This window comes from Plectropomus leopardus, chromosome 8, assembly GCF_026936395.1.
Source record: "Plectropomus leopardus strain MGB_pleo_1.0 chromosome 8, ASM2693639v1, whole genome shotgun sequence".
Taxonomy (NCBI): domain Eukaryota; kingdom Metazoa; phylum Chordata; class Actinopteri; order Perciformes; family Serranidae; genus Plectropomus; species Plectropomus leopardus.
The window spans coordinates 15,175,615-15,197,105 of NC_142183.1; the positions used below are offsets into that span (position 1 = coordinate 15,175,615).

General features: G+C 39.4%; 1 protein-coding gene across 5 annotated transcripts in view; it reads right to left on the reverse strand.

Moving 5' to 3' along the window:
• Positions 1 to 11,785: 11,785 nt before the first annotated feature.
• Positions 11,786 to 21,491, reverse strand: part of fgf13a (fibroblast growth factor 13a) — a 129,173-nt gene continuing 119,467 nt past the window's right edge. For all 5 annotated transcript variants that reach the window (XM_088080947.1, XM_088080948.1, XM_042493865.2 and 2 more), the window contains 2 exons: positions 20,468 to 20,666; positions 11,786 to 13,760 (listed from right to left, as the gene is read on the reverse strand). In XM_088080947.1, coding sequence (XP_087937073.1) covers positions 13,624 to 13,760; positions 20,468 to 20,666 — 336 coding nt within the window. In that variant the 3' untranslated portion in view covers positions 11,786 to 13,623. The remainder of the gene's footprint in view (positions 13,761 to 20,467; positions 20,667 to 21,491) is intronic.

The following is a 21,491-nucleotide window of genomic DNA, read 5'->3' on the forward strand; positions in this document are numbered from 1 at the left end:
TGATGCAAGACGAACAACAGATTTAGCAGCTGCAAACTCAGCCAATATAGCACATGCTGAAGTTTTTTGCCGTAATTGACCTCATATACCACCAATACTGATTTTACATCCACATAAAAGTTGGCAAATTCTCCCTTTGATATCAAATGTTTAGAGCACAAATTCTTATAAAATCTCTCATTACAAATTTAAGATGATTGTTACCTAGAACTATTAAATTAAAGTTAGTTTTTTTTCCAGAATACTGGAAAATACTGTAACCTTGATGCTTTTTGGGAGCAATATTACACTATAAACCTCATATTTGACTGCAAAATATGGTAATACATTTAACTGTAACATAATGTTGAAGTAATTTACAGTGTTGACACTGTAAGACATACAGCTGGCAGTGGTTTGCTGCAATTTTACTGGAAAATATGTTGCAGTGTATTGATCACATACTGATGTATCACAGGGGGAAGGGATGTGCTGCTAAACGCTCGTATGTGAAACTACTGTTTTCCTATGCTCCAGCACATCTGGAATTTATTCCCCTCTTGTGACATGCTCCCAGTTATTTTGCCCTTTTTTCGCTGATATCAAATTAAAAATCTTTAAGGCACAGGATCACATATCTCATCCAAGTCGGGTCAGACAGCCACAGGTTTGTCCACACCAGCATTTTCTCTGCAACAGTAATGCATGGATTGCAGTTATATGTGCAGTTAATCTGCGGATAAGGAAGTCATGTCATGAAATTAATCTTATGAGTAATAGCGGATGGGTTGTTGGTGGGTGAAGTAATTAATACCTGTTGTCATCTTCATTTTATCCAAAGTTTAATTTGTTTAAAACCAGTTACTTCAGACTACTTAAGTGGAATATGTAATTGTATCATCCTGCTGATTAATGGTATGACTTCAATAAATAATTGTCACTGTAACAGAAACTTTGAGTGCTTGTGAGAGCAGCTGTGCACAGTTACACATGAGGAACAGCAAGGCATTCATTCAATATTTCAGAAGCTAAAAGTAAAGTTCAGTTTTCCCTGTCACGGTTATAACTAATAAGTTTTTGTTTTGCTGAAAAATGAAAGTAAATATAACTATTGATCTTAATTTATGTTTACTTTATATCTATTAATTATGTATTAATTTAGTTATATGTATAATATATGTATAATGTAAAATGAGAAGTTTAATGAAAATTGATCTTTCTAAGTTTTAGCAACATCAGTAAACCAAATTTACTGTGCTAAATATCTGTATTCTGCCAGCTGCAAGCTAGTAAATAATACTTGTACTTGCTTAAACATGTTAAGAAAACAGAACTCGCAGATCTCCTATTTCCATCACTGGGTTGCACGTTGCTAGTCATTTTTAAGTTGCAACAGCTTGACAAAATGAAGTAAACGCAACAAAATTTCAAGTAAACTGAACATGTAAATAAAACATAAATTAAGAGATTATTTTAGGTTAGATCAACTTGTCAGGTTTTACAGTGCACCATATTTGCTGCAGTGACACTATTGCTGACATTGACACTGTATTGAAAGGAGCCTCTATAATCATTAAGGTAAAAGGTTAAAGAAAACACTCATACATCTGTGTAGTACATAATTTAAAAAGCAACATAGCTTCAAGAATCAGGTAGAGGGAGAAAATAAATCCTTTGGGTAGCTGGTGTGTGGATGATTTATGCGTACACGTGGATTCAGACGACGTCAGAGCCGATGCAAGCATCACTAGTCTGCAGAGACTCCTCCAGGAGCATCGTGGTATCATCATTTCAGTCTTCACAGCTAAGCTGCATTTACACAAAGTAATGTACCTTAAGCAGACAACATTAAGATCTCAGCAGCTGGACGAAACATGTAAATATTTAAGTTACTGTAGCATCCCCTGTGGATACTCCCCACCCTTCTCAAGTTATAAGACATCTTTACATAAAACAATGAGACTATAGCCGATGGCTCTTTTCCTCAGGACCACAGGGATGTTTTTTTGGGTGCAAATACATAATAAAATTATAATAGGAAACACCCCATAGACAACAGATGAAACATTTCCGCCTTGCATTATCCATAAATTAACATCCAGAGCTGCTCTTCTACATTAATAACTGGGGACTATTCATTAAAGTAATGGGTTGCTCTCTTTGTCTGGATTATAGTTACGTTAATCTGACGCTCCTGGCTGTGACTGGGATATGTGATCACTCATTGGTTAGTTAAAAACCCTGTCCTGCTTTTGTGGTACTGCATCGACCAATAATTTCTCTCCATTCAGTCAAATTACTCCTCATGTATTCATTTATGTAATCTTTGACACAATGGGTCTTGAGTGAAATGGTCACTGCATATATTATCCCAGATAAATAATCCAGCTGGGCCAGATGTCCAGCAGACCTTTGACATATGACAGGTGTGCAAATTAATACACCATTACTGGATTTGGCAGAAGTTGCTCAAACCAGACAAAGGGCTTTTAATAATAGATTTCTCATCTGCTTTTGTGTAATTTGTTATACTGTGTGGTCTAAATCTGTTATCTAATACAAAGAAAATACAGCATTGTGCTGAAGCCGAAGGATTCCACAGTGATGCCATGTCTCTGTCTAACAGAGGTCTTTTAAAATCCAAATGCTTTCAAGCTAAAAATCAGCAACTTGATTTCCGCTCTTGAAAAGTGATACTTTACTTAAATGTGAATGCTTCTGTAAACTGCTTATATGGATCAAAAAAGGGACAGAATTATTTTAAATACAAATGCTGTTGAAATAATTTGCCTATAGTAGTGAAGAAGTCTGTTTAAAGTGTCATCTTTCAATATTTCTTCCTTTATACCGTTTTTAGATAAAGAGACAGTACACATTAATAGATATTTCTGTAAATATTCCTGTTTAGCTTGCATGGTTAAATTTCAACTGCAGTCCCTGGGCAGGTGTGATGACAAATACAGAGAAACACATATAGTACATTAAAACAAGAACAACAGTAACAGTAAACAACATGGTAATTCAATTATTTAAAAATTACTTTTAAAGATCTGTGAGTTGAAAATTACATTTTTTGTCAACCTGCCACCATCGCTGGCAGAAATCTACCAATCCACTCAGTAGATCGCCATTGTTTTTTTGGCTGGTGTTTGAAGCGTATCTATCAGTCACTTGCATTTTACTACCAGCATTTGTCTGGTGCTGCTGCTTATTTTTGAGCCCCGGTAGGATTTGCTGGTAATCAGTTGTGAGGTTGTAAATTGCAACTAACTGCTCTTTTTCAATGTGCCAACTGTGGCTGATGCAAAAATGAGAATGGCCCTAAACCGGTCTTTGGTTTGTCCATGCTGGGCTACTGTACATTACATGGCAGACTCAGTGGAAAAGGCAGACTCAGTGGAAAAGGACCTGCTCAAAATGTAGATGTAAATGGCTCATTCTAAGGTAACAAAAACACAACAAGTTTTACTTTCAGGTGTTTATACACTAAAGGCAACATCGAAATTAATATGAGATTTCATTTCTGCCAATATATCCCCCTTAATCCTCTGAACTTTGAAAACAATACTTTGACTTTTGGTGTTCCGTTTGTTTTTGGCTGGCTATCTGAGGCTGGTACTGCGTGCACACTGAAATCGTGGTGGACCATCTCTTTCAAGCTTATGCCAATCTGCCAAAAATTAGCTGAGATGCAGCAGCCCAAGTAATGAAACAGCTGTCTGTTTTTAAAAATAGTTGTTCGTTTTATTACCTTATATTTATGCAATAAATATATGACTGTCAATTGTCTGCTAGAAAAATAAAGGAAAACCAGAGTCATAATATAATAGTGATCAGTTTGACCCCAACAATCAGCAGTTTGCACTTGAGCAAAGTAAACTCGCCCACAGCATGTGAATATACAAGTATCAGTTTGCATTAAATTTGAATTATTCCCACTCTACACTGATTTATCTGCAACTTCTGTGTGTGCTATCAATGGTAGATGAGATGAGTGGTGTCAGACAAATATGTACAATGTAGTCAGAAGCCATTAAGACATTTACATGAACAAAATATCCTGCTTTTCGCCCTTATTACAGAAAAGACGATATTCCTGGTAAGCTGTTTACATGGTGATTGAAACTGAATAATCCACTAATACTCTTGTTTACTTGCAGCCGTGAATACGCCATTAACAAGCCTTATCTTGTTGTTCATCACATTAAAATATGGAAAAGTGAGACAGCTGGAGACACTTCCCTGCTTCAAAATGCTTCAATTTTTTTTTCAAAGTTTCAAAAAATAAGAATATTGTCACATTCTGCATAATAGTAGGATATTAGTATACATGTAAACATAGCCAGTGATGTATTTTTCATAGTTTTCATGCCACATTTGATTTAAATTAAGCAATGACTTTGAGGTTCAAGTGCTGTTTTTTTTAGCCATGCTAGCAGGAATTCTGTTCAGTCAGATTATTGATCCGTCACTTTGGTCCCGACTGAAATATCTCACGACAGATACAGAACATTAATGTTCCTCGGAGGATGGGTTCCTCGAACTGTGGTTATTTTCAAGTACAGCCTTGTAGAGCTGCTTAGACTTTTAGTTTTGTTTAATTATTTTGTTTCATTTTATGCCATTATTACAGAGTCAAAACTATAGAAAGGACATGAAGGGAGAGACAGATGTGGATGGACATGCAGCAAACGCTACCAGCTGCACGGGAACCAGGGAAGCTGCGATCACACAGCTAGCGTCTGTGCCACCTGAAGTGATTACTTAAAGGAAGTTTTAGCATTTACATTTAAATTGTATCAGTGAATATGCAAGACTTACAGCATTTTCTATATATAGTTCTAGTATGGCGTGCCAGTTAACCTAAACATAGAAAAAAAGGCCTCCAAAGAGTTAATTACTGCCCAGGGTTGACCTTTACATGACCTCAGTCCAATTTAGTCTGTTTTTCACTGAAGACCAGACAGTGTTCAAAAGATCCTAAAAAAAGCATGAAGTGAAAGTGGCTGCTGCGCGGCCTAAATAGAGCATCACCAGTCTGCTGATGTCTAAAGGCTACAATCTTTATTCTGTTTATCTGATCTGAATATAAATACCCTCAAATCAGGGCTTAAAGTCAGCATTTAAACCTTATAGCACATCGTTTCATTTCGAATTAGTGTGGCTTGCTGGAGCAAAGAGCCAACACAACATACAAACTGTCACCAGTTGTCGCGGTGTATTTCCTTTTAGTTTTTTTTCTCAGTAATCACAAGTGGGCCGAGCTCCCACCTCCGATAAACAGTCCACATTAAATCCAACTGTAGCCAGACGAATGAGCAGGAGGCGACACCCCGGCTGTACTGCATCTCTAATGGAGGCAGCAGTGATGTCTTATGCTATTTGTGGTGGATGTTATCAATGTGCATTCTCTGGACAGCGTGTCTTCCCCGTCTTCTCCGCCTGTCCATGGCGCTCTGATGTGCTGGTGGCGCTGATAAGCAGAGGTGCGAGACACTCTCTGCTCAGGGTAATCTGTTGAGAATGAAGCCACTGCCCTTTCTGTGCCAACCAGGGGCGCATGGGGAGGATGATGGAGGAGAGGTTGTTAGCGGGACAAATAGCAGCAGACTCTATTTGGATCCTCGGCTCTCAGAGGGCATTAGGGTGGGAATGAGAGGCCTGGCACTTTCAGGGTTAGTGGCAGAGGTGCATTTCATTCAATTTCATCAGTTTCTCGACCTGACAGTTTTTTCTTGCATGAGCCGAAGGCCCGCAGAATGCTAGTCAGCTTGTGTTTGTGACTGCTGTCACCTGATAAGCTTATCTGAAGCTTTTTTGTTTTTTTATGTGAAAGCCCTGGCATATAAGCCGGCTCTATGCACTGTTTTAACACAATAACTAAACTCAAGTGTCACTTATTTCTGCTGTTTTCTCCCCAGGAGGGATATGCACAACTTTGTTTCCTAACACTAGCTGGCTGGGTGACTTTCTTTATCTCATTGTTAAGCCTTTCTATCCTATTTCTTTCTTCACTATCACATTTTCTTTGTCCCCTGCGGTCTCCTGCCTGTTTACTCTTGGTATGTCTCCAGGGTTTAGAGCCCTATAGCTTGGCATTATTTATAGTCTGCTAGCTTCAATTTCTCCCCTCTGTTTGTTTTGGTATAGTCCATTTTCAAGGATTGGGAGCTGTGAGAAATGACAATGAAGCTTCATGATGAAATAGACCGCATAATTTCCATTTCCCCCCTTGGATCTGCAAAGAACATTAATGTATGGAGTAAATAATTTGTAAATTGTCCACAGCACGCAGATTAAGACGGAGACTGAAAAGGAGCAGAGGAAGAGAAGTAAATGAGAGCCGCAGCTGCCCCTCGTGGGAGGTTTCTGCGTCAGCCAGTCAATTAAATTAAGTTGTCTCTGTCTTCCTCCGAAGGTTGTAAAAGCATCAATATTTCTGGGAAGCTGCGTTTGACTCAGTTTGCTGTACATTAAATTGTATGCAAAATGCGAGGAGCAAATCACTCAGCTTGTTTCATAATTAGTGTAATTTCATGCATTGACTTCTTGACTGGCAGGTGGAAAATTGTTTTCTGTTCAACACACCTTTTGTGACAACACTGTAAGGAAAGGATAATAAAAGGCAACAAGACACAGCCGTAACGTCAACATTAAGTGAGGAAGAACTAAGCCCAATGGAGTATTTATAAAATATATGTATGATCAGATCTTGACTGTAAGACTGGCAAATCAGATTGTAATACATATCCTCCTCCACATATAGTAACCCATAATTTCAGAAGGGATTGTAAATTGTTGTATCATTTTATCGATTTTAATGAATCTTTTATCTTTGCTTTGCTTACTGTAACCAAGTATTTTACTGCCGATTTTTTAAGGCATTGATGAATAATTTAGTAACCATTAATACAGTCAGTAAGACCTGTTACAGTGTGGGGGCTGTAAAGTTTGGTCGGTTGGTCAGTTGTTTGGTAGATATGCTCTTGTCTGATCATATTATCATTGGTTGGACAATTGTTTTGTTATTACTTTAATGTGTGTTATACGCGTCTTTAATAAGTGAAGTGCAAGGAAAGAAGAAAGTGTTTCTTTTCCCAGCTGAAAACACCGGTTGTTGCTTAGCGCTTGCATCTGTCCTCTGTTATGCTTTGTCTTTGCAGAATTTGTCTCGCCCCATCTCCGCTGTGATTGGAGGACTAGTGACAGCGACGAGCGAAGCATTTTACCTAAAGTTAACCATTTCACGGCAGGATTACAAAGGTTCTGAAAGGAATACGATCACACTGGAGCACTTGTTGGAGTGACGAGATGGCTAACGTTAGCTTCAGGGCTAAAGAAATGTAATTCTCTCTCTTGCATGCAGCGTTACAGAGATGTTTAATGTTCGTGACAATATGCTGTAGGTGACATTGCCAACGCCAGAGTTAACTTCAGTAGTGTCCAGTATGTCATTTTACTTTTTACTGAACACAGTTTAAACTCGCTCTGAGCAAGTGTTAATGTCGAGCCCTGCGACAGAAATAAAACACTTTGTCGGACAGGTAGAGGTAGAGCGGACTAGAGTGCACATTGGTTCAAGAGTCGGTAGAATTTCACATAACCAAAACCACAGTAAAGTGGCACCAACAGAAGTTAAGATCATGCATCTTGCCATTCAGTTTTCCACGTATCCTACATGTCATTTCTGTACATGTGATGAATGTTGCCCTGAATATTACAACAAAGCAAAAGTGCAATTGTGAAGTTGATGACAAAGACGAAGAGACAGAAAAAGAGTCTGGGTGAGAAAGAGAGAGAGGAATGAAGCCAGTCAGTGTGTGCTGGCAGTGATAAAGGGTAATGAGTTATAGCATTCACAGGTACACAGTGCTCACATATATCACAGCTCCATCAGCTCAGCCTGATTCGTGACAGATTACTGCAGACTGATATCACTCGAGATCTCAAATCCTTGCACACTGGACCGGCAATAGCTTTGCTTGACGTACATATATGTGTGTGTGCGTGGCTTCGTGTGTATGTGAAGGAGACAAACCCTTAGGATTTGCATCTGCTCTTTTCGGGGGCTCCATGAAGACTCATTAGTCTGGCCAAGAGATGGGTAGAATAACTGATTGGTCAGTGAGCGAAAGAAAGTGAGAGAAAGAGGGAAGGGAGAAAGAGATACCACAGGCTGAAAGTGGCTGCTCTGCACATCACCATCTCTGAATAAGGCGAGCAGCCTCCGTTAATGAATTGGACTGCCCCATGCTAATGAATGGACTCTAGAGATGGGCAAAAGGAAATGAAGGGAGTAGGGGGATGTCAAACTACATGAACGATGAAGTAGCTCATATCGAGGCCTATATTACAGAGGCCTATTAGTTCTCCTGTCTCTGCTGGCAATGGGCGTAATGAGGCAGTCTCCATAGACCAAATTGATGCCCACTCTATGTCACACTCCGAGGATGGAGAGTGAGCTTATTGTAGAGCTGCACAATAGGATGCTGTTAGCAGTAAAAGTCTCTTTTGTGCTTATTTTACAGTGACACGAGGTAAGCACAACTTTTTAAGTTACTCAAACACTGAACTGAGATTGTTTGTCATTCGTCAAATTCAGAAAACTCTCCGTTCATTCACCACAATACAAAGGAATCTTTCTCTCACGTGTTTGTCTTTAGTTTCATAGTACTTATTGGTGTTTAAAGTGAAAACTGCCTGTATATTAGTGGCGCTCTGGACAGAAGATCTGAGTGTGCAACTTCAGGCTTTTGCACTCTTGATGATGTGTAAACATCAGGTATTTTGGTGTAGGGAGGGTGTTGGGAGTACAGTTTTTAGTCTGTTCTAGTACAACATAGTTTGAAGATAAAGCATGCTGATGCATAGAGATATGTTTTTTTTTTTTTAGTTATTATACCAGTATCAATACCTTTAAACTGATACTGCTACTAAATGAGTCCTTCATTTTGTATCTTTTTTTCCCACTTTGGACCACAGGAGTAGAGTGGGCCCATAGCCATACTTTCGAACATTTTGGTGGCATGCAAACACGCTGAATTGTCAATCCAGGCTCAACTGTACCACACCACAGACTGTATAGGTTGTAGCTGCTGGAGTTGTGGCTCATTATGCTGCAATAAATCAAGGACTGCTTGCTGTGATTAACTGTGAGCAAAACCATATAAATATTTTTTGTTGTTGTCGATCTGGATACTAAAAGGATGAATGCATTCAAGTATTGTTTGACTGGAGAACTTTCAGTACTGCTTGGTATTGGTTCAATTTGGTCCATACCTTAAAGGTATGGAGAACTAATATGCAGTTTATGTAAGTTCCTGCTGAAATTGTTTTTTTTGCACATCTGTCTTTCAACTTGACGGTTCAGAGAGAGAAGAAGGACAGGGTCAAGGGCTTCAGTTGTTCAAAATTGTTTCAGTGTTTTTAATACAGGAACTACTTTGCATGTCATGGTGTGGTTGAATTTTACAGAGGAATTCCTGTGCAGATTATGTTGCTCCTTGTGTTAACTATAATTCAAATATTTAAGAACCAAGCAGCAGCCTAAGTTGATGGGGATGTCTGTCAGCAAGGTTTCCCAGATTTTATTTGTCCTTGACTGACGCATACCTTTTTGTGTTCAGGAAATGAATGCAGAAAACTTTCTTATTTTCCATTGCACTCTACTTACACTCAACAATAGCATTTGCAGGCAGCTCTGCTTTTTTCTCAAACTGCTCTGTCTCTGCGTCACATTTTTACACCCTTTACCCTTATCATTCCTGACATGTACTGTGGGCGACAATCAGCGCAGAGTGATCATGGACAAAACCCCTCATTAAAGAAAGTGCTTCTTCACGAGATGACAGAGGCAGTGAGGGAGAGGGCTGACCTTATTAACAACGCCTGGTAGGTTAACACAGTGTCATGCCATCATTCAGATCATTCTTTCTCTGCTTGTTTTAGCGGCGACTGACTCGGCAGGTAATTAGCACCTCGTGTCACCTCTTCTCTGCACACATGAAAACCCTATAGCACTGACATGTTCAGATTTTACCCATCAAACGGAACTTTTTTGTCTTTTCTTCTTATAGTAGCTTAATTATGTAAAGACTTTTTTTAACATTCACAGCCTGCAGTTCCCTTCATATAGAGAGAACTCTGTGACAGATGGGTCTGGATATGTGATCTAATGTACTGGCCCAAACATGATTTATCTTTTATCTTTTGGGGATAAGATTTTTGATAACTTTTACCAGAACCAATCTCAAGATCAACCTTTGGGCAAAAGGGGAAAATTAATGAGCCAAGACGGCACTCATACAGACACATGGAAAAGCCACAGCAGTGGAGCAATTTCCAGGTTTTTAGTCTTGAGCTTTTTGAAACCGAAAAGAGATATTGATTTATTAGATAGAATGAGCCCTTTAAGCCTGTCCTCCTCAACTCTGAGGCAGTTAAATGCATAAATATATATGATATGTTGGTGCCCAGAGATAGAAAAGGTGCCAGGTATAAGTGTGTGAATGCAGCATAGATTTCTCCCAATTCTTAACATCCAAGCACTCCAAATCTTGCCAACTAAAAGCTGTTTCACAGATTTTTGTCTGAAAAGTTCACACGGAATACAAAAATATAGAAACAGATTTGTGGGCTCTCATGAATGCTTGCACACCATTGCAGTACAGTCATGCGAAGGAAAAAAGTACTTGGAAGGACCTCGATTTCATGTGATGTCCGCCTGCGGAAGTATATGTTTGACCAATTAAATCCTTTGTTTCTAACTGATGTCTTACCTCAGGGACATCGCTGTCAAAATGGGGAAGTTTTATCAACTTGGTTTCTGCTTGAGCTGATAAGATGAAGATGCTAATCTAGCTGATATGCACTTGATATTGTGATACGTTGTTCACGGGACATGACGATCAGAGCTCATGGTTAAATGTTATGCAAAATTTCATCATAGGCGCTACTCTGTCGTCCTTTAATCAAACAATCCTTCTTTCCTGGTTGGCATTACGTTGTGGTCCATGCAGCAGTAATGTTATGATGGACAAATTCCCCACATCTCAATCTGACTGAGCATCTGTGGGAGCCACGTCTGAGGCTGGGGCCTCTGACCTGTTGAGGAATGGACGCTGAACCTCTGGGGTAGCGCCACGTCCCACAGATGCTTAGTTGGATTGGGAACTGGGGCGTATGGACGCCAGGTTGCTGCCGTGAACTCTATCACATTCCACAGGCCAAATTTTGCGATGCGAATGCCCGGACCCAAGGATTCCCAGCAGAGAAAATTGCTTTGTAATGAGATGATCAATGTTACTCACTTCACTTGTCAGTGGTTTTAATGTTTTGGTTGATTGGTGTGTGATATAAAACATAGGGATACTCCCATCAACTGGGGAAAGAGGGTGTGAAAGAGTAGGAGGCAGATCCGACTGATTGTAGGCCATGAATCTTCGTAAATGCAGGGAGAGTGTATTTTTTTGAGAAATGGGCATATGATTTGTTTTCAGGATAACATTCTCTGTCTGGATATGTTTTTGTTGTGTGGTGTGGACATGGACACTATTTAGGGGAAAACTTTTTTTTTTGGCACGGATAATTTGTACCAGACCAGAGTTGTCAGATGGAAATATGCATGCAGATTTTTCAGATTTCCGTACTACACTTTTGCATCGCAATGATGAGATCTGGCTTTAAATCTCATTTCCACAATATTCTCTGTAACTGTAATGGCTGGATGGTGGAGTACACAGATAACGTTAGTACACAAATAAGACAATTAATAGGACAAAGAAGAAAGTCTGACACATTTTAAAAGTATATCTTAATATAAACATTTTATTCAGTGCATTTTTGTGTATACAACAAATAATAAACAACTGGAAGTTATCAGGCAGCCACAATGTCTGCCTGTAAATGTTGTTTTATCAGATTTAGCCTGGTAGTTTGGAACACATGATCCAACATGGGTTAATACACATAGCCTACATCATGCAGCTCTAGACCAGAATTTCCCTGCTTTCTCCCATGCAACAGATAGGTTCACCTAATACAAACCACCCCTGGAGGAAACCAAGAAAAGAAAGCCTCCCAGAAGCATGTACCAGAAAGAAGTTATGTAGCTGAAGGAAGGAGTACTTAGCCCACAAAAAGGGTCCTTTTTGTACATAATTGTGTTTGTACATGCCCTGTGCAAGAAAGGGAAGATGTTCATTTTTGTACGTTTTTTCTTTTTTTTTTTCACTTTTACAAATATGACGTGTCCTATAAAATGTTAAGCCACCTAAAAGTCCACAGTATTCTTTTTTAAATATAGAAAATATTGTCACCACAATAAGTTACTCAAACACATAACAAGCATCCTGGGAAGGGGCTTGCACCATATTCCTATGGTGAACTGTATCAGTCAATAGAAGCTGACAAAAAAGGATGGCGGGGTAGTCGAAGTATGACACAAGCACAGAGGGAGGAAACGGATCACGAGGACAAGAGACGGAGACGTTGTGACACAGTGGTAACAGAAGGGAATGGGAACACAGAATAGACATTTCATACCTCGGTCATCGAGCATATCAGCAAAAAGCACAACATCAAGCACGCTGCCAACTCCAAAGTGTCTAAAATCACTTCCTTTGTCCATTGTTCCTGTTTTCCCACAAAATCTTTGCTTTCTTTCATCAAAAATGTACAATGAAAAAAAAATTCCAGCTTTGCCTTTATACTGGTTTTCAGCGGCTTAAAGGGACACTCTTTAGTTCTGTCTTTGGTTTGCTGGAACCCCTTTCAATGATGAAACAGCAACAAAAATACGAATACTGAACAATGGTGAGGGAAGAGAACAAGAGGGGATAAAAACAAAACCGGTTATCAAATAAAAAGCTCTCGGCTAATTCATAAAATTAGCAAAAACCAAGGTGCAGCTGTGGCATTTCTGAAAAGAAAACAAAAACTGCAAGAAAGCCACACTGTCCCTTATATTTCAGGTCAGCTGAACATAGGCTTCATTTTCCCATGCTAGAGAGCTCAGTCTCTGAGCGTGTGCACTAGGACGCAGGAGAGCTACCGTCTGGCTGGCCACAGTCCCAGCAGCACTAGGCTGTGCCACACCAGGGAGTTTATAGGCTTTGTATTCACAGAAGCATGGATGAGACAGAGATCAGGGCTCGTACTGTACCACTGCAGCCTCGAAGACCAGCACTTTCACTGGCTGCCCTGAATGCTTACACGTCTAACTTCCTGTCCCTGTCTGACAGATGCACGAGTGCTTGGTGTCTACATGACCAAAGAAAAGATGTTGTCCACAGGAAATTAAGAAAAATTAAATAAGATAAAGATGAGCTAACTGGTATGCGATCATCACCAAAAGAGAGTGATTAAGGTAATAGATAAATCTCAAGACCAAAACAAAAACTTTAATTTGTTTTTTTTTTTTAAGTCCAGAATGCTTTATGTGCCATTAAGATTCTTACTATTGATGATGTTTTTGATGATGACTGACCAGGATGGTACCTAACTGGTTTTTATTGATGGTTTCTGGGTGTTAGTGTGTGGTTTGTTGTCGTAGCTAGTCCTGAACCGCTGATCGGTGAGAGAATTCACGCTCTGCTGGAGGTAAGGTTTTGTGGTTCGGCCCCAGGCCTGGGTTGGGCTACCGGGCTACGTCGACTCATTCTGGCTCACGGCTTTGCCTCCGTTGAGCACAGCCGAGGCACTCCGACTCTTGGTGGGTGTGCCGCTGCCGGAGCGGGAGAACTCTGTCAAGTCATGGAGTGATGGTTCTCTGTACATTGCCACTGTGTAAACACAAAATAAGTGAGAATCAGACAAACTGACATCTTTAATACATTTGATAAGCAACAACAGAAAACAATAACTGTGATTTATCAGCGCCTCCAGGATTTTGTGACAGTTGTTCTTGTTGTTGTTTTTGTTACACTAATTAACATAAATTCAGCTAATTCCTGTGCATTCTGCACTATCTTGCAATTTTGTCCAATCACCATGACTTTACAGCAGATTTGACTATTAAAAGATTTAAAACCTTTCTTTTTCTTTTATTTGCACCATTTAAAAAAAGTACCAGAAAACAGGTTAAAAAAAATATAGAAAAACAGGTGCTGGAGAGTTTAGAAACCCAAATGGGCTTGTAGAAATGCCTCACCCAACGTAATACAATAAATTATAAGTAATACAATACATTACAATACTTTGACGCATGTAATATACAGTGGCGTCAGCAATATATGAGAAAAATGAAGAGAAATTATGAGTGTAAGTGTGTGTGCATGTGTATGTGTGAGTGTGTATACATGCATGTGAGTGTGCATGTGCGCATAATTACACCGTGGGTTGCAATGTACTAATGAAGGCTATTAGGGGGCTTGATTCATCAGGCTGGCCCCCAGTTCCTGCTTGAAGTTGTGAAGACATGATGATGTTTTGGCGATATGCAGGTAAGGATTCCACAACAAGGAACCTCTAATAAGTGGATGAGAACTGGTTATGTGTAGCACAGCAGAAAGGGGTATGATGGTTATTAGAATATTTGGTGTAATGTTAATGGATATGCAAATTTGCTTTAAAAAAAGTCGGTGAAAGATTTGGGCAGCAAATCTGGACGCTAAGTCTATTTGTAAATGAAATGGCACGATTGGAGTATGTTGATGGAATAGAAATGATATTGAATTTCATAAACAGAGGAGCAGATGGAGCCAAGCAATTAGAAGAGGTGACTAACCTCACAAGTAATCTCTGTAGGATATGTGCTTGCCCAGACAATAGTGTAGTAACCAAGATATGGATAAATCAAACTGTAGTCCAGAATATGGAGGCATTTCTGATGAACCAAGCCTGTAATTCTTCTGATGATACAAATGGATTTGATTACTTTATTATAGTTGAATATGTTCTTTCCAGTACAGATTTTCATCTATCAAGACTAAGAAATTTAGTGGATGAAACCTGGATTATCTCATTCCCACTAATTGAAAGCTTTGCCCTAGACCTGTTATACCGTTTATTTTAACCTGTAAACACAATAAAATTAGACTTTGTTTGGAACCATTACAAAACCATTTTTAGACCAGAATTAGCTTATTTGATTAGTGAATAAAAATTCATATGAGTCAAAAACAGATTGGTATCATCAGGAAAAATAAGTGGAAGTAATGTGGAAGACACAGCAGCAAGATCATTGATATAAATTATGAACAGTAATGGCCCAAGTATAGATCCCTTAGGGACACCACACAATAACTTGGCCCTAGTTGAGGCACAACCACTTGCATAAACATATTGTTCACAGTTATGAACATAACTAGCTACCCAACTACCCGAAAGATCATAAAAAACTATAACCTAATTTTATTGTAGAGCTGCATGCAGCATATTGATTCACTCAGTCCCTCTTTCCCCTGCTCACCAAATTTCTCTTTCTGTATTGTAAAAATGTATCAGTTGATTCTTAGTTGGCATCACACAGCTAATGTTATCCAATGATTATTATCAGGTTAAACAAGAGTGTCGAGTCATGTCAGTGTTCGCATGACATTGTTGAGACCACTTAACGGCTTGGCATTGTTAGCCGCTGCTGCTGTGTTAGCTTGTGCTAACCAGGCAGAGAGAGCAGGAGGTGAGTGTATCACAGAGACAGTCCCTCAGCGCTGCTTTGAGAGACAGCAACAGCTGATTGTCAGCTATCAGCCCCCCGACCTGTCATCACAAATAAATTCCAATGCTGCTGGAAACTCTGAATGCTCATAACAGTAGGTGCGAAATCCGAGACAGCATCACAACGATTTTTGCAATTTTCACTTGCCCCTGTAATATAACTGCAAAAAAATGCCTATAAACATTGCAACTGGCAATGCAATACTTGCAAGTATTTCAGGCCACAAGAATCCCTAAAACAGGTTGTTTTTCTGCAAAATCATGGAAAGACTGATTTATATAGTACAGATAGCAATAAAGTGAGACTGTGCTCCGCTTTGGTTAGAATAGCTCCAGTGATGGTATAACATAAGATCTTACTTACAGTTCCCTATAAACTGCTGAATCAAGAGATCACAGCAGACCAGGTTGGTGCTGAAGTAAAAAAAAAAAAAAAAAAAAAACTTATATTCACAGCATGGCATTATAAATTCAGGAGTTGCTAGTGCTTTAGCTTTGCTGTGTGTGCAGCATTGGCCCAATATGCTTTTCAGCAGCTGCTTTTCAGAAGAAATATCAGTAATCTGAGTCTTTGGTTTCAGGATGTTGTCAACATCCTTCTGCCCAGAATGCTATTTGATGTTCATTCCCAAGGGAGTGTGTGGCTGAAACAGCAAACCCAGTCCTTCAGACACTTCACTTAGCCCAGCATTTTTTTGTTACAGCAGCAATCCGGAGACCGTCCTCATACACATCAATCAATGACAGGAGTCCACTGGGAAACTGCGGATGATTGGCTCCAGTCTTGTTAGTGACAGTATTGTATGATTATAATGGTGGGTGACTGACCTCTGGACTACTGTATCACCTCAACACCACTGCTGCTATTCATCTTTAAATATTAATCCCAGATAACAACCATCCATGTTGTCATTTTTCACATTCCAGTCACAGACGCCTCTTGACAGACTACAGTACATTTTTTCTGATAAAGGCAACCCTTTGCGGCTTGCATCAAGAATTTCCTCGAGAATTGTTAGAGGATTTTCCTGTTTGGGTTTGAATGACATGAGCTGAACTCGCTTCAGCAGACGACGACAGAATGAGAGGCTGTGGGCTGCGACTCACAGACTGGAACCAGAAGAGTAGTGAGTAATGGCTGGAGGAGATGCCGTTGCCAATGCAGGGACAGCTTTTTAATTGGTGCCCTGTAACACCACTGCATCTAAATCTTTATGAGCTGCTGGAACAAATTCTCCTTTATTTCTCTTTCTCTCTGTTTGCCTGCAAAGCTCTTTCCAAGCCACTTGCTACATGTGGAATTTAAATTATGTACAAGATTTAGTAAATATTGTGCATTACTGGATAATTTAAAGTTTGTGCAAAAGAAGGAGAATCACTTAGATCTTTGGGTAATACAACAAAAGCAGTTATTCAATCTATTTTTCTCATTTTGGATTTACTGTTGGACCTCATAAATACTATATTTCTCCCCATAGATAAAATACACAAAAGGCAGCTGAGGGCAATGGGTTTTGTAATCTGTTAGATTTACTGTCTCATCCAGCCTATATTCATCTTTGTTATTCTCTTTTGCAGTATTTTTCTCTCAGCATAAAGCAAGGCAATCATTCTCTGGCTACTGCTCTTAAGTGTGTTTGAGACCCCCTGGATGGGCCGTTAAATAAAAGTGAGAAGCTATTATAGCGATCTCCGAGGGCAGACATATATTCCTAATAAGATGCTGGCTGGAGGAGCTCCACTATAGATGCAAGAAGGGGCAGCATCACATTTGTAAATTAAAAAAAATGGAAGAATTTAACTCCAAACTGGAATATCCAGCACTGCAACCACTGCTGGATATCTGAATGAAACCCAATATTAAGATAGTTTGCACACAAATGTATAACATATCATTTTTATTATATTTGGTGTGAAGATGACCTATCGGACAAGGAATATCCAATCTTCTAATTCAAAAAATCTTCTAATTCGAAATAAAAAAAAAGATTGCAGTGATTTATATTTAGCCTGTATGTGGAGAAGCATGCATTCCTCAATTTCGCCTTAAGAAACATTTATACGATACTGTACTTTACTGATGATTACAGCTATTCTCAAACTAGGGCTGGGTGATATATCAGTATTATATTGTCTAGTGAAACCCAGGTGAGAGAGCTGCAGACAGCAGTGGACCATTAGAGCGACAAACAACTAACCTGTGTCTTTTATAGTGAGGCATTAAGGCAATTTCAGCCATGACTGTGAAACCAAAACTGTTTTTAGATTGCCATCAGGAGATTTTTAGCCGTGTCTGAGACATGGAAACCATGTGTTGTTGTTTTTTTAGCTTGACATTGGGATATTTCCAGGCATGATTATGACACCAAACACCTGTTTTTTAGCGAGACATCAGGGCTTATCAGGGCAGCAGTGGTTGTAGCAACAAAGCCAGGTAATATAAGTCACAACAAGATCTTTTTCTAACTCTAACCAAGCGTCTTTTTGCGCCAAAACATAAACACGTTTTCCACAGTTTTGTTGAAATATAAAGAAACGTGAAGTTTAGCATATCTGCTACATATGAAACGTACAAATGTTACATATCCATGGTACACAGAAACAATGCCAACATTTATTTTGGCAATTGAATTATTTTGGAGCAAGTATATAAACTGGGTTTGGTTGCGGTACTGGGCTGCATTATATGGAGAGGTGTTTTTAATGTCTTACGCCCTATTTACATTCATCAGGGATGCAAAATATTAGAAGCACATTACAATATACTATATTTCTGTATCGCACCACCACTCACTATGACCTCAAAAATAAACACCAATGTGACTGATCAGTTTTAACAAAAACTAAAAAAATGTACAGCATATAGGCTACTTTGTAAGTGTGAGAACAAGGCAGAGCTGTTGTACCAGAGTGCACTTGATTGTACACGTGTACCTAATAAAGTGATCAGTAAGTGTCTGTCGGTATAGGATTCAAAATATCCAAAATACTGTATCTGGTACTTTATAAAACCAAATGGTTTGACTGGGTTTACAACTTAATTGCCTTTTCACTCTCTTACTGTAGAGGCTAGCAATAACTCGACAATGCCAGCAGGCATGTTAATGTGCACACGCTCACAAAAGACTGTAGTGAAACTATAAAAAGAGCCACGTGTGACGGATCCAAACTGTGAAACTCGACAATCAACAATCTAAAGAAACTGCCCTCTTTTCATCATTGTTTGGGCTTTTTGCGCTGCAAGCCTTTTATTCCTTACTGAGAAAAAAAAGCGCTCCTCTTTTATCCCACTGAAGTGAAAACAGACTCCCTCTCTCTGCCTGCTCTGTGTTGACAGGTAAATCTGTGTCTTGTTGGAGATGAAAGGAAACTGTGGCCTTTTCAACAGAGAGAACCATTTCTCCCTCTCCTCTCCGTTTCCTCTGCTCTTCACATTCGCCACATCACCACACACATCGCCTGGATGGGTGTGGTTCTCTCTGTGACTTTACTGTACTGAAAAAGTACTGGGTATTACTCTTCAAAGAATTAAAATATATTTCTTTCTTTGGATTTGGTAGAAGATAATGGTTCAGCCTTGTTCTGCACTGTGTCTACAGAGTGTGAACAGCTAGAAGAAGCGACTTTTGGTTTACCCCAAGCATCTCTAAAGAGAATGCTAAATGGCAGAGGGTCACATAGAAAGCAGCTCATTTAGTCTTTGGTAAAAGAATATCCACATGGAATGAACGTATAAAGAAAATTGGGAGATTTAATTAGAGAAAAGCTAGTGGTTCTCTGGGAAAGTCACTTATTGTGAACAACAACCCAAAGTAGAACCTTTGCCAAGTAGAGAAATGACATTGCTGAATAATTGGGAAACTTTCTCAATATATGAAGTTGTTTCTAGCAACTTATTTCTGTAACTCTGCAATATCACCAATCTGACATAAACAGACTTTTTCATTCATGCCGTTCTCTTCATTCTTGATACAGCCATGTCTATCACTGTTCATGTAAACACACCGTGCATGTCTTCCAGAATAGTCGGTCTGAAAATGTGCACCATTATTCTCATATTCAAACTTAGGATGTTCGACTTAAAACAGTTAAATCACAATTTTCAATAATCAAATATTATTTTAAATGTCGCTTAAATGTGTGGCACTTTACTTTATACATTGTGAACATTGCATGTTATCCTGATAATAACAAAATCTCACCAGATAAAACAAATAGCAGTTAGGCCTACTGAATACTCAACTCCGTTATGCATGGGTGTGCACGCAAACTGACACATGCACACATCCGTCCAGGCTTGTCAGGATCTACCATGAGATTAAAAGCAACTCTCTCGTTCAGCCTATCAAGAAGACATCCAGCCGTGCGTAAAATGTGAGGCTCCAACATATTTTCTGCGTTGAAAATCTGCGGATAGCTGCAAGCTTGTACGTTAACGTGGTTTCATCGATTTAGTCCACGAGCGCACATGCGTGTTTGTGTTTGTGTGGGTGTGAAAGAAGTAGAGAAAGCCATTAATTATCAGAGCCACTGGGTTTTCTCGCTCGCTGTTTCAAACTCCTCCTGTTTTCCTCTGATTATCTTTATAGTAAATTTATCCGACTAGTAATATTGGCGACGACTACCCAGCGTAGCAGCAATTAATCATCTACTCAACTAATTGTGCACATACTGAATCAGACTATATCAAGCCTCCCCCATCCTTTCAATCAGCCCTCAATTGAAGCCGAGCCACTACACCTTGTGATTTTTGACATTGTTGGACCAGTCATTGCATGAACTAGCACAGCCTGATTCAGTAAAATGTAAAGGAGGATCTGCACAGTCTTACCCTTTAGAGGTTTGGGAAGGAAATGGGCTGCTGGCTTGTTCTTCTTGACATGGTTCCCCTTCATGATTTCTCCTTCCTTGTTCAGACCGAGGTACCAGCCCCTGCCCGACTGCTGCTGCCGGTATATCATGGAGGAGTATGTCACATAATAGTTCTCGAACACCGACTCCTTGAATTTGCACTCTGGCGTAAAGTGTTCCTGGGAGAAAAGGGAGAAGCAGATACAGTGTATAGTAGTTGTTGGACAGTAATTCACAAGGTCTCAAGAGTCTTCGACATCCTGGTATGAACAGAGGCAGCTGAAATGCAATCGTTCATTACTTGAGAGTGCAACTTAATAACGGTACATTGCGCTGCATATTCAGCTCACACTAAACACGGAATGAGGAAGAAGCTATCTCATGGCTCAAGCTTCTGCTTTAATTTTTCTTTGTCTCTGGAGAATCTTTCCAAACTATTCATTCCATTTACTGTCGTGAATTATGTAGCACTTTATAGCATAGATAACGGTGATATGACAGATACAGAGGAGCATTAATAAAACATACAGGCGAGATGAAGAGTATATTCTCATTTTGCTCCAAGCTGTTAATTATGTATGGGCAGTTCATTATCTTTCAGTATTGTCCGCTATATTTAAGATTTGCTTGGACACAATAATTTTGCACTGCCTTTTGACTTATTATATGAATGTATTTAGGTGCTAATCTTCTTTTAAACTACCAAAAATGATTGAATTGGTTTCATGGGGTGGCTTTAATAGGTTTATAAGCAATCTGTGTGCACTTAGTGCCTGCAAGGTGTGTGTGTGTTCTCCAACTATCTTTTTATGCTATCCGGGTTCTTCCTTATCTCTTTCTCTAATGAACTGGCTGTGGGGAGACTCCCTAGAGACATTTTTGCTGTTCATCCTCTGGACTTCATACTGTGTAAGGCTCTACTCTCCCTGTTTCTGTTTGGTGCCTATGTAGGATTTGGCCATTAATGCTACAACAGTGTGGCTGAGGTTTATTTCCTCCGAGGC